Consider the following 18,314-nt stretch of genomic DNA (forward strand, 5'->3'; position numbering starts at 1 on the left):
CTACTAGAATGGACTATGTATGCATTATTTATTCATAATGATCACTTCAATGCTGGCTTTCCTCACTCAAGGATCATGGTAACTATAAAACAAATGTTATGATAAAATGTTTGCTAAAGGGGCAAAATATGCCGTTCAGTTTCTGTTATCAAAATTTGAAAGGACACATTAGATTGGAGTGAAATATGTACAATTAATTTTATTTATGTCACTTACACCTTTTCAACAAAAATGCTGGATGACTTAGGCTACACATAAGTATTTATGGGTCATGTGTTTCTTTCACATGGAGATGGCTTAGAGGTGTATCCTCTGAGTAATTCAGGCTAAGGACACTTGTAAGGTTGTTGTTCTCACAATGAATTGAGTTTCAAAGTTATAAAGATATAAATTTTGAACCTAAATCTTCTTCCCAAAAATAATTTCTGATAAACTTATCTGGCATTCCATATATTCCTAAAACTTCCCTTACTTCCATCCCCATTTGCTTACTACGATAATTAATGTCCTTTGAATGCAAATTAAAGTCACATCCTCCCATTTGATGTCATTATTTTCTCGTTCATGGGAACAGAAGCAAGGGCAGTGGCCTACCGAAAGAGAAAGCTGTTGGATGTACAGCAGAACGCTGCTGTCACTGTGTTAAGTCTTTCCTAACGCCTGACTTCCACTTCTGTGATTTACTGCCCAAGTCTGTCCTGCCACTGCTATCTTTGAACAAGCCTGAATCTTCCAAGTGGTTAATAAACTTCTTATCTTTTGAATACTGGAAATAAAATAAACTTAATCCTCGGGGTGGTTCAGTCAACAGACCGAGAGCCTTTTAGATGCTTTATGGTGATAGGGGGCAGCCAGGTTTTCTACCCTGTGTGATTATCAGTCTTTCTGTGGGATGCATGTATGTGTAAGGGCATTAAAGGTGCTTCTTGGAGATAAATGTCAGCAGAATCACAGAGTGAATAATAATTTCAGGATCCTCAAGGTCAGATGTGTGTCCAGGTTCATTGGAACTGAAATGTTTATTGTTGCTGCTGCTAGGAATGTTTCTTAATCTCCACTTCCCTTTCCAAGCATCAGGGAAGTGAGTAAGAGAAAACCTTGCATGTGCACATTCACTGCTCAGAGAGAAGTTACCTCCATACAGTCTCATCTATCACTTAGGGGAATTATTTTGAGTGCCTTTGAAATGATCCAAGTTTAGGTTAACAGGATCTAACTTAGGGGGAAACAGCAAAGAAAAGAAATAAGAAAATCCCCTGACATGGCCTGCTAATGTTCCTGAAAAGCAATCTATGGGAAAAAAGGAAGAAAATAGCAACAGAAATTAATAGACACTTAAGCATCTTTGGTATGTCCACTCTTACATATATGGTGAGAAATGAACTAATTGGAAACACAAGAAAACAAAATAGAAAGAAAGACACAGAGGAGTTCCAGCCTAGACTGTAGTTAGGAGGGTAGAAGACCCTTAGTACATGGTGAAGCAGCTAAGGGAGGAGGTCCTCTCCCATCATTGGACTAGGGGAAGGTCATAGGGGGAGAAGAGAGGAGGATGGGGCTGGGAGGAAATGAGGGAGGGACTATGGCTGGGATACAAAGTAAATATATGCATTTACATATTATATAGCTGGCAAGTGAGTCCCTTTCCAAGGCAGTCCCCACTTCCCTTACGAGAGGTCCCCATGGAGCCTAAGCTGCCCATCTGCTACATCTTTCTAGGGGCCCTAAGTCCAGTTCATGCATGGTCCTTGGTTTAGGCTTCAGTCTCAACAATCCTCTTTGGGCCCTGGTTAGTTGACTCTGATTTCTCCCTGTGGAGTTCCTGTCACTCTCAGGTCCCTTTCTTTTTCCTTCCACTTTTCCACAAGATTCCCTCTGCATCACCCAATGTTAGGCTGTGAGTCTGGGCTCTGTCAGGCTCCTGTCTGCCAGCTTAAAAGAGCATCATTCATAGTGTCAGGGGATGACACTCTCCATAAAGATAGAGCAGAGATTGAGGAACTGCCCAACCAAGACCTGGCCCAACCAAAGACCCAACCTATTGGAGAGTTTCTTTTTTTTTTCTTTTTTTATTAATTACAATTTATTCAGTTTGTATCTGAGCTGTAGCCCTTCTCTCATCCCCTCCCAATCCCCCACTCCCTCCCTCTTATCTTCCCATGTCCCTCCACAAAGTCCACTGATAGGGGAGGTCTTTCTCCCCTTCCATCTGACCCTAGCCTATCGGGTCTCATCAGGACTGGTTGCACTGTCTTCCTCTGTGGCCTGGTAAGGCTTCTCCCCCATGAGGGGAGGTGATCAAATAGCCAGCCACTGAGTTCATGTCAGAGACAGTCCTTCTTCCCATTACTAGAACCCACTTGGACAACTGAGCCTCCATGGGCTACATCTGTGCAGGAGTTCTAGGTTATCTCCATGCATGACCCTTGGTTGGAGTATCAATCTCAGAAAAGACCTCTGTGGCCAGATTTTTCGGTTCTGTTGCTCTCCTTGTGTAACTCCTGTCCTCTTCAGGTCTTTGTATCTACCTTCTTTCATAAGATTCCCTGCACTCTGCCCAAACTTTGGCTATAAGTCTCAGCATCTGCATCAGTCTACTGCTGGGTCGACTCTTTCAGAGGCCCTCTGTGGTAGGCTCCTGTCCTGTCCCTGTTTTCTCCCTCTTCTAATGTCCATCCCATTTGTCTTTAAGAATGAGGATTGATCATCTTACCCAGAGTCCTCCTTCTTGCTTAGCTTCTTTAGGTACACAGCTTTTAGTATGTCTATCCTATATTACATGTTTAATATCTACTTATAAGTTAATATATACCTGTGTGTGTTTTTGCTTCTGGGTTACCTCACTCAAGATGATCTTTGTAAATATTAAAAAATGAAAAAGGCATAACTTTAAGGTTTTTTTTATTCTTTATTAGTTACATTTTATTCACTTTGTATTCCCCCCTGTGGTTTCCTCCCTCCTCCCTTCCCAACCCCTCCCTTCCTCCACCCTCTGCATGTATGCCCCTCCCCAAGTCCACCGATAGCGAAGGTCTTCTTTTCCTTTCTTCTGGTCCTAGTCAATTAGGTCTCATCAGGAGTGGCTGCGTTGTCTTCTTCTGTGGCCTGGTAATGCTGCTTCCCCCTCAGGGGGAGGTAATTAAAGAACAGGCCAATCAGTTCATGTCAGAGACAGTCCCTGTTCCTATTACAATGGAAAACACTTGGATACTGAACTGCCATGGACTACATCTATGCAGGGGTCTTAGGTTATCTCCATGCATATACCTTGGTTGGAGTATTAGTCTCAGGAAAGATCCCTGTGCTCAGATTTTTTGGTTCTGTTGCTCTCCTTGTGGAGTTCCTGTCCTCTCCAGATCTTACTGTTTCCCACTTCTTTCCTAAGATTCCCTGCACTCTGCCTAAAGGTTGGCCATAAGTCTCAGCATTTGCATTGATATTCTCTAGGGAAGAGCCTTATGGGACCTCATAAAACTGAAAAGCTTCTGTAAAGCAAAGGACACTGTCTTCAGAATAAAACAACTGCCTACAGATTGGGAAAGGATCTTCACCAACCCTATATTTGGCAGAAGAATAATATCTAGTATATATAAAGAATTCAAGAATTTAAACAGCAACAAATCAAGTAATCCAATTAAAAAATGGAGTACAGAGCTAAACAGAATTCTCAATAGAGGAATATCGAATGACAGAGAAACACTTAAAGAAATGCTCAGCCTCATTAGCCATCAAGGAAATGCAAATCAAAACGACCCTAAGATTTCACCTTATACTCATCAGAATGGCTAAGATCAAAAACTCAAGTGACAACACATGCTGGAGAGGTTGTGGAGAAAGAGGAACCCTCCTCCATTGCTGGTGGGAATGTAAACTTGTACAACCACTCTGGAAAGCAATCTGGCACTTCCTCAGACAACTAGGAATAGCACTAAATACCCAAAAGAGGCTCAAGTACACAATAAGGACATTTTCTCAGCCCTGTTTGTACCAGCCTTATTTGTAACAGCCAGAAGCTGGAAACAGCCCAGATGCCCCTCAGTGGAGGAATGGATACAGAAATTGTGGTACATCTACACAATGGAATATTACTCAGCAATAAAAAACAAGGAAATCATGAAATTTTCAGGTAAATGGTAGGCTCTGGAAAAGATCATCCTGAGTGAGCTATCCCAGAAGCAGAAAGATGCACACACTATATACTCACTCATATAGAAATATAACACAGGATAAACCTACTAAAATCTGTACACCTAAAGAGGGAGGTCTCTTGCTAAAATGCTCAATTCCTATCCAGAAAGGCAAAAGGATGGACATCAGAAGAAGGAGAAAAGATAGAACAAGTCAGGAGCCTGACACAGAGGACCTCTGAAAGGCTCTGCCCTACAGACTATCAATTTTAAGTTTTTAAGGCCTGGCTCACCCTCTGGGAATTTCAGCATCCTCCCTACTCCCCATGTTGGATTCTCTTGCTTTTGACTCTGTGCTTCCTCTTGATTCCTTGACCTATAGGGTCTATGGAAACTTTTTATTGTGTTTCCCACCAATTAGCAAAGTCTCTGGCACATGATAAAATGTAGTTAATATTTAACAAGAATTTTATTTTTGTTATGAACTATGAATAAATTAATATTGATCTTTACAGCAAGATAGGACCTATATGAACTCCATCATTTAAAATAAGGTAACTCAAGTTCAAAGACTTTAAAAATCTTGACCTTTTCTACATAGTCTGAGTGAAGCTTATAGATTTGGACCAATGATCCCTGACACCTGAGGTTATACATATTTCTACTAGCCTTTGTTATCAAGTATTAATTGAATGGAACCTCTGGCATTTGCTATATAAGGACAACTGACTTCTAGGAAACTTATTTAAGTGAATAAGATTTTATTTTATTTTCCTTAATTTATAGTTCCTACAGTATTTTTTTAAAATTTTTTAGCAGTTGCTTAGCATTTAATGCCAGAAACAAATAAGCAATAAATTGCATCCCAAACTGATGAGACTTGATAAACTAGGGTCAGATGGAAGGGGAGGAGGACCTCCCCTACCAGTAGACTTAGAGAGGGCTAGGGAGGAGTTGAGGTAGGGAGGGAGGATGGGATTGGGATGGAATGAGGGAGAGAGCTACGACTGAAATACAAAGTAAATAACCTGTGATTAATATAAAAAATTATTAAAAATTGCATCCCAAAGAGATGGTATCTTTTAAGGTAGGGTCTTTTTGTTGTTATGTAGAAAAATCCGTTCATTTAACTGTCTGGAAAGATTGCTGTTTTCTGCTCTTCTAACAAATGGCAGCGGGGTTATTTATAAGAGCAATCTTTAGGCATCTTTTATAGCTCTATTAAAACTACAAATATCAGCTATCGATTACTCCCACAGTGACCAAAAGACAAGCTGGTACCTAGTTATGTTATCGCCCTGGGAAACACTCTGGATTGTGCATTAACTGCAGGCACCTGTGTCTCTCCTTCTTATCTATTTTTAGACAGCTGTGATGTTTTTTGTGTGTGCTAAAATATAATCCACAAGTATATATGGGTCTCAAATCAGTGTGAATCAGACAAAGGCCAAGAAATATTCTTCCTGAAGGTTCTACATGGAATGCCTCTATAGGAATGGAACAATCTGTTGGTCTCTGCCTATTATGGATATAAAACAGTGGACATATAAAGGAGGTGGACAGTCTCAGTTTTCATTTGTAGATAAATGTTTGCTCTTTGATGAGGGTGTCACTTGGCCAGGTGTGACTCATGAAATTAATCCTGATACGGGTTCCTGCCATGTTCTGGTAGACATTTCTTTAGCCTTGTTTTATATGTCAAATTTTTATTCACATTCTTCTCGTAGTTCTAAAGTTAGGAAGAGAAAAACAGTTTTTCTCTAATTGTCTAGCTAGCTAAGAGGAATCTGGAAATGAGCAAGGAACCTTGTTTCTGGTAATGTTGACACTACCTACAGCATTACTTAGAAATTTTTTTTCTTTGTAATCTCCTATAAACATTATCATGATCATAGTGCATGTGTGTGTGTGTGTGTGTGTGTGTGTGTGTATGTTGGCCCCTAAAGTATTGTTATGAAATAATAGAAAGGATCTAACTTCAGGAGTCAGGATTTAAGACTCAAGCATTTGGTTTGTGACACTTTCCTAGAGTCAATGTTCACTCTTCACTATTTGAGGTGATTAACCTTCTTCACAGTATCTCAGAAAATTATTTTGAAAATTCATTTGTTTTTGTGAGCAAATTTTGTCATATTTGTTTATTTTTAAAGGTTGTATCCAAGGGTAGGCTTGAAGTCATGATCATTCTGCCTTAACTTTCCAAGCCCTATCATACTTGCTTAAAACTGAATATTCAGACAAAAATTTTGAGGGAAAGGTGGATGTGTTTTGAGCTTTTCTTGAGTGTCGTTAGTGACACCAGATTTTTTACTGAATTTGGTAGAACAAATTTTTAGTTGCTAATGGCATGCAGTAAAACAAAGTAGCTATTTAATTACAATCCCATACATTGTGGAAAAGAGACTTTTTCATAATTTTTATATTAATTATAGGTTACTTACTTTGTATCCCTGCTGTAGCCCCTTCCTTCATTCTCTCCCAATCCCACTCTCCCTCCCACATCTCCTCCCTGCCCCTCTCTAAGTCCACTTGTAGGGGAGGTCCTCCTCACCTTCCATCTGACCCTAGTTCATCAGGACTCATCAGGACTAGATGCAATGTCTTCCTCTGTGGCCTAGCAAGGCTACTCCTCTCTCTGGGGGTGGGGGAAGAGGTCAAAGAGCCAGCCACTGAGTTCATGTCAGAGACAGTCCCTGTTTCCCTTACTACAGAACCCACTTGGATGCTGAGCTGCCATGGACTACATCTGAGCAGGGGTTCTAGGTTATATCCATGAATGGTTCTTGGTAGGATAAACGTGCTAAAATCTGTACACCTAAAGAAGCTAAACAAGAAGAGGTAAGGGGTAAGATGATCAACCCTCACTTAGAAAGATAAATGGGATAAACATTTGTCTCTAGAAATGATAGAAAACAAGAAACAGGACAGGAGCATATGACAGATGGCCTCTGCAAGACTCTACCTAGCAGTGTATCAAAGTAGATGCTGAGACTCATAACCAAACTTTGTGCACAGTGCAGGGAATCATATGAAAGAAAGGGGATTGAGTAAGACCTGGAGAGGACAGGAGTGCCACAAGTATCAAATATATCTGGGCACAGGGGTCTTTTCTAAAGAGTGACTTTAGTCTTCACTATTTAAAGAGCTTCTATTATCATTTAGTTCCCATTGGAATTACTAGTGTTACTTGAAGTTGTCATCATATGAAGCCTTTGTCTAGAGATGTGGAAGCTGTCTCCTTACCAGCTTGTTCTAGAAAGGCAACCAGGATGCATTACCCGTCAAATTTATTCTTATTAATGTTTCCGGATTCATCAAATTCTCTCTTTCTTAAACACTATGTTTTTCTACCAATGAATATTTTAAGTGTTCTTCAATAATAGATTTTGGGCAAAGACTCTGCATTGTCACCTCTGAAAACTAGATATTAATTTTTAGATTGATTTCTAGAATTTCTGTATGCTTAGTCATCTGCCCTTACCATCTACTCTAAAAGCCTACTATAAATCCTTAAGTATTTTGTACTTGCTTACTGTGTTTTGACATTTTTTGAAAGTATGTACCACAAAATATCCCACAGTTCTGAAGAAAGCATAGAGAATAAAAAACATAAAGTACAATTAAACTTCAAAGCCAGTCTGTTCTTGAATACAAGTTTTCCAGTTGCAGTGGGAAATAAATAAACCCAACATATCTAGGAAGATAATCACCTTTTGCAGCCCTGTTGGAAATCAGTTCTTTGTAAATGGGAGCTTTTCCTGGACTTTGAATTGAAAGTCCTTTATGTTAGTACAGTATAGTCTTATGTGTTGTGGTTTGAATGGGGAGTCCTTGGAAAAAGCCATGCCCATACTAAAGGGTCTACAGATTGTTTGAACTTTCATAATCAGGTTTAATATAATCAGCATTAACAGGCAGCATAGTCAGGGCTATATAACAACAAGCTGACAGTGACATAAATATATCATAGGAGATTTATAAACATTAAATTTGTTTATTTGAAACTTATTTTTCTCAATTTTAATGCTGTATTTACTTTTTCTAGATCACAAAACAATTAAGCTCCAAGTTCTCGATTTAAATGGGTCACAGACTTTGAGGCTAGAGCAGTGAGTCACTGGTTAGGAGCACTGGCGGCTCTTCCAGAGGACTTGGGTCTAATTCCTTTAGCCACAAGGCAGCTTACAGGCTTCTCCAAGTCAACTCTCATTGGATCCAACATCCTCTTTGGGCTTCTAAAGGCACAACGTATGCACACGGTGCACAGGCCTGTAGACAAAGCACTCACACATAAATAAATTACAGCTATTCACTAAAACAGTGTTGGGCAACTACAGCACAGAGTTAGGAAGCCTCAGCACACTTGTCTTTTCTTAGCATTGCTCTCAAAAATTGAAATTTGATACAATCTATATGCTTCCTGCAGATATGTCAAAGTTGGTTGTAATAGTGAACATTTTGAAATATCTTCCTAGCAGTATCTTATCCTGTCCTCACACCCCACCCCTTCATCAACGTAATTAATAGGCTCTTTCAATGTTAGTGTGTATATACGTATTCACACACACACACACACACACACACACACATACACACATTCATTACATATAGCTTATGTGTTACTTAGAGATGTACAGGCATATGTGCTTACATGAGAAAATTTTTTTCTTCTCTTTGCCAAATTAACATAATATCTCATAAATATATATAATTCAGTCAAGATTCATTATGTAGATAATTACATCATCACTAGACTGTTTAATGTTGCATTCCCTATAGAAAAAGAATATATGTATATATGTCCACATATAACCATACCTGTATATCCCTAAGTAATACCTAAGTTATATATCAGACATTGCACACATTATATGTATTTTTATGTAGCTGTAGCTATACACTATTTATGTGTGCTGAAATACGCAATGACACCATTAAGTGTATTATGCATTAGCAGAAAAATACCTATTAAAATGAAAAGCAAAACGAAGAGATAATAATTGTTTTCTCAAGCAACCATTCCTGTGGTTTCTTACTAGAAACCTACCTCATATTTATCTTTCTCCTTGCCAAATTACCATCATATCTCCTAAATATGTAGAGTTCAGTCAAGATTCATTATAGTGATAATTACATTGCCAGTAGGCTTTTTGATATTGCATTCCTATACAAAATAGAAACAGATTTCATAGAAATATCACTAAAGCTGTTAACCACAGGATTAAAAAAATCAAGAGGCAATCAAAGTATGAACTTTACTATCAATAACTCTGAATACTTTCAGAAATGACTTGCATATGAAACATTCTTTTAGGAAATCATTGGCAATTGAAATTTCTGCTACAAGAAAGAGAATGTTGTGTGTAAAATCCATGCAGATCACTGCAGATGATTGCTTAGATTCCTCATTATCATCTTTAAAACTCATCCCTAAATCACTTTTAAATTATTACACAGATAAAGAGAATCATTTTCAGATTTTGTCCTGACTTGAGGGTATATGACTAATAGGTCATTATTTGAATGACAACACATACAATGCCTTTTTAATTTTTTTTTTCAAAATGAGGCATTTCTTTGGTTCTTCAAGAGTAATAGCTGTTAAATTGACAATTTAGGAACATTAGAACTCATTGTACTTTACAGTCATTTAAAAGAAAAAAAACTTTAAATATTCAGATGTTCAACTACATATTGGTTGACACTAACATTTGTCTTCATTTCAGATTTCCAGCTGAGAACCATCAGTGTAATGGCTGAAAGACATTAGCTCATCTAGTGTTCTCAAGGCTGTGGCATGCCTTTATCCTCCTAAAGCATTTCCTTGAAACCTTTAGATTCATATTATCGTTTGGGACAGACTTTCAATTCTTTTAAGATTTTAGAAAACACAGGCTGAAAAAAAAATTGACATTGGAGGTTCACAAAACCACACTGTAGCCAGAAACTTAAAAAGATACAATAAAGGAAAGGAAAGGATATGCGAGATAAGTATACATACATTATATGACTTTTTTTCTCATGAATATAACTTAAAATACTATTGGATATAATAAGATGAGCCAAAATGCTTTTAAAATGTTCATAATTTAAACAGTGAAAAGGATCTACTGTACAAAACATAACAACTTTACAAACACCAGTCTTTGATTAGGAGTTTGAAAATGGGTCTGAAGAAATGCCTCAGCCCTTGAGAGCACCCATTGCTCTTGCAGAGGACAGTGGTTCAGTACCCTGCACTGACATGGAAGCCAACAAACTCCTGTAACTCCAAATTCCAGAAGATTCAACACTCCTTCTTGACATCTAAGGACAGAAGATACACATGTGTTGAGCATACATACATGAAAGCACTTATAAAATAAATAATAATAAAGGTTATTATTATTAACACAAGTCACACACATTAAAGATGTCTCCAAGGTGAAACAATTGTCACTTCACATGCTAACATAATTTAAAACTGGTCATCATAATGCTGTGAGAGTAAACCATTGACTTTTTAGAACTAAAGCACCGTGAGTTATTTTAACACATTAGTCATTACCATTCACAGATTTCAGAACACAGATGATAGAACCTGGGCATACACCTTCAAATATTCATTTATAGTTTTGACACAATACATCACCCATGAATTTCTTTTTTTAAAGCTGTTAGTACTTTATAGCAGATAAAACTAATAATAGCACAAATATTTGCATTTTCCTAAATCTCATCTTTTTAAATTTATTTATTTATTTATTTATTTATTACAGTTTATTCACTTTGTATCCCATAAATTTCTTAATAACAACTGCAGAGAGTATCTCAGTTAAGGACAAGAATACCACAATTCCTGACTGTTCCTCTGCCATCTATAATCATTTTATTGTAGTTCATTAAACCATGGCTCCCTCTCTGTTTTCCTTTTCTAATATCTCCTGCCTCTCTCTTTCTTTCTCCCTTTCTTTCATCTCTACTTGATTCTCTCTCCCTTTCTGTTCTCAATATGGTTGTATTGCATGTAATTGATTTTTATTAGACATTTGACTAGAATGTCACCTGAAGGTTAATATACAAGGTCTTATAAAATGCTGTTATCTTACACTACATATAACCATATATAATCACAAATTTCTTTTCCCAAAGCAAAGAATGACATCTAATATATTTCATTTACTGCACTGTAACTATTTAACCAGTCCTTAGACACAGGTGCTACATAGAATTTCTACTATAATACAATATTAAATTTTAAAAATATACTTGGTTAGACTGACATTGATTGATGAGTTACTTGCATAGATTATGCCTCTGTCCTAAAGTCATTTTATTATTTGAAGAAATGGGTAACTTGAACTGAGATAGAAAGAAATTAGATGCAGCTTGGCACAAAATTATTGTCCGAGGGGATCAGTAGAGGCTATTAAATATATCTTTGAAATGATGTGCAGTTAAACCCATTAAGTTTTTTGACTGACATATGAAAATGTAATGCAGTGGAAGGCTGAAGTTGCTAACTGTATTGATTTCACATCTAATGCTGGTCTTTGAATATTTGTGAGTATTCCTTTTTAGTTTATCTCTTCTTTGCAGCTCACATGCACATATCACCTATGTGATACCACATAAATTATATTTCAACGTATTTTCTAGATAAGCACCTGAATACAAGCATTACTGTTTTGCACACATTCTCTTATATGTATAAATATACACACATAATTCACAAGAAACAATATATTATATACATCTATAAATAGTGGTATATGTCAAATGAAAAATGCTACAAAATTCTTACATCTAAAGTTATAGCACTTTTATGAAGAATAACACTTAACACCCAACTGAATCCTGAAACCTTGACACTAGGGAATGAGCTATTTAGAAGAACATTTTAAGTGTAGTATTTCACTCTTAAGCAGAGTTTTGGAATTTTGATGAAAGGTAGGTTTAATTGGTATTAATCTCTGATATATAAAAATATTCTGATATAAAAGGCTGTGATGTTTTAATTTTAATGTATGAGAATATTGATCATATTCTTCCTATGTTAAGATAAAAGTCAGTATTGAGACTTCACCCAGGACATGTTTCCCATTGTTTGATAGTGAGTGAAACACTTGAAACAAATGCTTTGCGTAGTCCTTGGCACTTCTGCTGTCCGTTATATCTGCTTGGAATTCTCCTGAAAATCTATGCCCATGTCCTCCCTGAAAAGTGTCCAATGACCATTAGCAATGTAGACAAATACAACTGATGAATAAATGATGAAGGTTGGCACTGCCCATGGCAACTTGGTCCAAACCAGGGTAGTAACAACCTGATGTTCTGTAATCAACAGCATTTAAGAGACATAAATATCAATTACAAAGCACACATGCTCACATGCACACATAGATACATATTCAAACCTTAGTCTCATTGTTTCTACAGACATAAGTGATCACTTGTAATAACTAATCATTTGTATTGTCTAATCAATAATGACTACATGACATAATATGTTTTATATTACTCACTGATAGAATTAACAATTTTACCTGAAGTTATTCATGTGACACAACTTCATGAAACAACTCCTGTGGAGTAAGCTTTGTGAGAAACTGGTTGACAAATTAGTTGCATTCATTATTAGAAAATCTAGATTTGATTCTTTCACAGCAAACGTTATGACATTAAATAGCAGCAGTTAAGATCAGCTAAAAGAATAACCTCATTTCATTCTCAAGGCTCAAAACCATGAGCTACTATTCCTAATTTTCTGAGAAAGTGGCAGATTGATTTCCAAAGTGGTTTTACAAATTTACATTCCCACCAGCAATGGAGGAGGTTCCCCTTGCTTCACATCCTCTCCAGCATGCATCATCCCCTGAGTTTTTGATCTTAGCCATTCTGATGGGTGTGAGGTGAAATCTCAGGGTCCTTTTGATTTGCATTTTCCAAATGACTGAGGATGTTGAGCATTTCTTTAAGTGTTTCTCTGCCTTTTGATATCCCGCTGTTGAGAATTCTCTGTTTAGCTCTGTATCCCATTTTTTAAATTAGATTACTTGTTTGTTGGTTTTTAGCTTCTTGAGTTCCTTATATATCCTGGATATTAGCCCTCTGTCAGAGGTAGGATTGGTGAAGAATTTTTCCCAGTCTGCAGGTTGTTGTTTTCTTCTGATGACAGTGTCCTTTGCTTTACAGAAGCCTTTCAGTTTTATGAGGTTCTATTTATTAATTGTTGATCTGTTGTGCTGTTGGTGTTTTGCTCAGGAAGTTGTTTCCTATGCCAACAAAGAAGGCTCTTCCCCATTTTTTCTTCTAACAGATTTAGTGCTTTCTCAGAAAATTTGGAATAGTGCTACTTCAAGATCCAGCTATACCACTCGTAGGCATATACCCAAAAGATTTCCCACCATTCAACAAGGACATTTGCTCAACTATGTTCATAGCAGCATTATTTGTAATAGTCAGAATCTGGAAACCATCTAGATGTCTCTCAATGGAGAAATGGATACAGAAATTGTGGTACATTTACACAATGGAAAACTATTTAGAAATTAAAAACAAGGAAATCATGAAATTTGCAGCCAAATGGTAGGAATTAGAAAAGACCAACTGAGACAACTAAGCAGATATTAACTAAAATCATTTTCTCTTTTATTCCAGTATAGACACATCAGACTCCCAGGTTCCTCGATTTATTTATCCTTGGGAAACCAAGACTGAGATCCTTAAGATCTGTCTCAAAATATTAACCACGTATGCTTAGTCAGTAAACATCTTAGCCAAATCACCAGTTTTAGTGTTTGGCTCCTGTCCTCTATTTTCTTCATTTGAGAAATAGCAGATTGTAACTAAGAAAGGAGCACTCTTGAAATACTTCCATCATTATATAAATATTTAAGTACTCATAAAGGGATACAATAATTGTGTTTCTATGAGTATTCTTTTAAATGATGAATTATGTAAAAATAGTCGGGCATCAGCGGGCCTGTTTTGTCATATCTATTTTTCATGAAGTAAAATGTATAAGTTCTTGAAATTCAATTCTGTTTATAAACGTAGTATAATTCTGTTTATAAAATTACTCTAAAATGTGATACAAGGTGAAATTCTCTGGTTTATAGCAGTGAATGCTTCCTTAATTTATGTGGACAGAGTAGAACTCTGCCATAGAAAAATGGTCATTGGACTAGAATGCTTCTGAAATGAACACAAAGAGTATATGTCCCTTTTGCATGTGTATATATTGCATATACATTAACATGAATATACATGTGTGTATGCTTGAAGGCATGTTTCTTAGCACTCTTCACCGAAAGGACATAGAGATGATGACACTTAACAATTATGAAAATGCTTTACATTAAAATTTTTATTTTCAGTACTGTTACCCACTAAAAAGAAGCAGAAAGATTTAGAAAAAGATCTTATTTTAAATGTAGGACCAAATTAGCAAAATACATGACAATATAATGCCAGAGTATGAAACAATCAAAGAAAGAAAGAAAAAGAAATTAAGGAAGGAAGAAAGAAAGGAAAGAAGGAAGAAAGAGTCAAATAAATGAGGGGATGTGTTGTAAGGACAGATTATGTAATATAATGAAAATCCACAGTCATTTCTGGAATACTTTGAACACAAAAATAATTGAGGAAAACAGTGAATCATGGATCATACAATGTGGGAATCTACTTGTCCTGGAAATTAATAGACGAAAAACCAGAGAGAAATACTCATTTTTACTTACAAAGAAACTTGAAAATTTCTCATTCTTCAAGCACAACTGAATAGAAGCGTTTTGATTAAGAATAATTGTTCTCTGCTATCTAATTTCATTAATAAACAAATTACTTATCTTTGATTAAGTAATTGCTATGAGAGAAAAATGAAAAAGTTAAATTGAAAAAAACCAGAATCAGCTACATGATAAATTGCTGACCAAAAGAAAATGCAATTAATTATGCATAGGTATGTTGTCTATTTGAATAAACAGAATTATATTATTCAAGGATACTAATTGTAATTTATTTTTCCTTCTGCTAGTATAAGTAATATACATTCAAAGGTTACAAGCAGAATGGAAACATTTCTAGATTAAAAGTTTAGATAAAGTATCTTATTTTTTTCTTTCATTATCCAAATCACTTACACTCCAGCCTCTTTTGAAATACAGTAAAATTGATGATTCAATTCATGTAATCTTTCCCTTGAAACAAAATTAAGTTTTTATAAAAGTTTCACTATTGTACTTCCATATTATATAATAACATTGTTATTCATGTGACTTAAGAAACAGAGCAGATTCTCTTATGTTCCTGAACGCTACAGAGTATATATTTGTTTGCTTTGAGAGAGCAAGTGTCTTATTTGCATCAATTTCTTTTATATACAGTGCAAGTTCCAGGGCCAGTAGAAAACCTGCATGCTGTATCTACCTCACCTACCTCAATTCTTATTACATGGGAACCCCCTGCCTATGCAAATGGTCCAGTCCAAGGTTACAGATTGTTCTGCACTGAGGTGTCCACAGGAAAAGAACAGGTGGGTAAAGAAATGAACCCCATGCCACTCATCTCCTGGATGTCTCTAGGGCCAAAGACATAGGACACTTTCCAGATCTTGATACAGTTGACATTTAACATGATCATTGAATAGTTGTTTGGTTCCAAGTATTTGTTACAGGAAATTTTTAACTATTTCATTGCATTCTGCTGATGAAAAGAGTAAAAGACATTGAGTTAAAGTTCATAATGAGAATGCGGGTTTGGTCTTTGACTATAGTACTTCAGTCCAGAATGGGTAACCATATCCTGTGCCAAGATATATTTCTTTTTACAACTCATCCTAAGTATGATCTGCTCTGTGGTTAGTCACCTTATCCATGCTGCTCTTCCTACTCTTGGATATTTCATATTCTTTTGTTTTCTCTTCACACTCATGCTGTAGCCAACAATGTCCAGAACTTACTCTTGGAAGTTTATACTCACAACTTCGTTTGGCTTTTCATTTTTAACTAATTAATTTAATAGAATTTTAAAAGAGGCAAATGAGTTTTTAAAAGCAGAGTAACAGTAAATAAGTCTTTGGATAAACAAGTAAAACTTAATAATATTTAATGGTGTATGTGTACAGCCATATACACAGCTATTGAGATTCTTATGCTCAAGTTACCATATTTAGATGGAAAAATATGTGTGTGTGAGAGAGAGATGTTAAGGATTAGAAAAGTGGTCTTAAGATATTATCTGTCAAGTTTACCAAGCATAAGATGCTTTTCTTGATTCCATATATGGTGATGCCTGACCAGGATTTGCAGTTGGAAACAAACTTTCCAGAAACATAAGCAGACATATTTCAGGTCAACTTCTTAGTGTTTCTTTGTTTTGTTTTGTTTTGTTTTGTTTTGTTTTGTTTTAAAGACAGTAGCAGATGGACTGCTCTTGTAATGAGTTATTTTACTTTTTCCTTGGCTGTTCCCATGTCACTTCTAATTTCTACTTTTAAATTATGTTACCCACCCACTTTTATACAAGCCTTTCTATTGCTCATTTTAATAAATTCAAGAGCTCTATTGCCCAGTGTTGATATTGGTTGTCTGGGAATCATGATGAAAAGCTAAATGACAGCTCCTTTAGCAAGCACTGACTCTGATTTCCTCAATGACCTTTGCCTTTAGTACCTCCCCCTGCAGTTGGGAATTACTGAGATAATTTCATTCTACACCACAACATTTGGGGCCATATAATCTGTGGTAATATGTCTGAGAGTTTCCATATTTGGGTATATTTCATCACGCAAATGACAATCTGTGAATTCTTGATGAATTATTTAATTTGAGCACGAGAATGAATCTCTGTCCCTTCTACTTGTCGGGGTATTGATGTGGGTGGAACATCCCAGACTATTCAGTGTTCTGGGTGGTGTCAAACAAATTGAATCTTAATGACTACAAAAATCACACAGTGATGTTTTAACACGGAGTCTGCAGAGTAGTTTGGAGTTTAGTAGGGGAGCGTGTGACACAAGGATGGCTTTACAGCAATTCATTGCAGGGCTAGAGTGTGCTTCTATGAACAAGTGTCTAGCTCTCAACTCGCTGATTGTACAGAATGGCTGCCATTTCTGCTTTAATGTGCTTCCTTAATAACCATTCTGGCATTTTATGTCTCCAGAATATAGAGGTTGATGGACTATCTTATAAACTGGAGGGCCTGAAAAAATTCACGGAATATACTCTTCGATTCCTAGCTTATAATCGTTATGGGCCAGGAGTATCTACTGACGACGTAACGGTGGTTACACTGTCAGATGGTAAGTGATAAACAGTCAAATTTTATTCGCATATCTGTTATGAAATGAAAAAGTTTGCATATATGTTATTGATTCTGTTGTAAAGGGTTTTTGAACTTATATTCTCTGTGATGTTTTATCATACATATAAAATGTATATTTATCATAAATATAAAATTCATATCATAAATATAAAATGTATTGTGCGATGTATTCACAGTACTGTAGTCAAATTTAAATTTGTTATTCAGATACATATGCTGAATTGGGATGGATAAGTAGATGATTCCCAAACTGTGGCTACTGTGTGAGTTCAAATTATTCTTGTGCATGTGCTTGTTTATTGCTATAGATGTTCCAAAGTAAACACATTTATTATGTGTGTGGAATAATATAAATGCATATGTTTCTTTCATTTATCATTTTTTAAAAAGGCACCAGTGATTAAAAGTATAAATGATGGACCATATCACTTAATTAGAAAATATACCGAAAATATTTTTGTTAAGTAAACACATACTTTAAACATTAGATGTGAGTACGAACACACACACCTTCATTTTATCTTGCCTAACAAATGAATATTAGACATATTTTTCAAATGATATAAAAAGGAAGAATTCTTAATGAAGATAATGGATTTAACTGAATAGTGTCGAAGGAAACTGCTTACCATAGGAATAAATGATAATGAAACCCTGATAAAGTTAATAAATATTCCAAGCCATTATACTTCTGAAATAGGGCTATGGAGATTCAGGCAGATATGTTGCAGAGATGGCTGCATTGAATAGTAAAAAAAGACCAAGAGCCAGCTCTAGCCAGCATAGGTTCCATGATAGTATTTTTTTGGTTTTATAAATTATTGATATTTTGATTAAAATGTCTTCAATTTCTGATTCCTGATATAACATTTTTTAATC

At 36.0% G+C, this 18,314-nt stretch overlaps 1 protein-coding gene across 2 annotated transcripts in view; it reads left to right on the plus strand.

The window, feature by feature from the left end:
- Window positions 1-18,314, plus strand: part of Dcc (DCC netrin 1 receptor) — a 1,165,274-nt gene that overhangs the window by 852,891 nt on the left and 294,069 nt on the right. For both annotated transcript variants that reach the window (XM_060377064.1, XM_060377065.1), the window contains exons 10-11: window positions 15,494-15,642; window positions 17,274-17,412. In XM_060377064.1, coding sequence (XP_060233047.1) covers window positions 15,494-15,642; window positions 17,274-17,412 — 288 coding nt within the window. The remainder of the gene's footprint in view (window positions 1-15,493; window positions 15,643-17,273; window positions 17,413-18,314) is intronic.

Source organism: Meriones unguiculatus, chromosome 2, assembly GCF_030254825.1.
Source record: "Meriones unguiculatus strain TT.TT164.6M chromosome 2, Bangor_MerUng_6.1, whole genome shotgun sequence".
NCBI classification, from domain to species: domain Eukaryota; kingdom Metazoa; phylum Chordata; class Mammalia; order Rodentia; family Muridae; genus Meriones; species Meriones unguiculatus.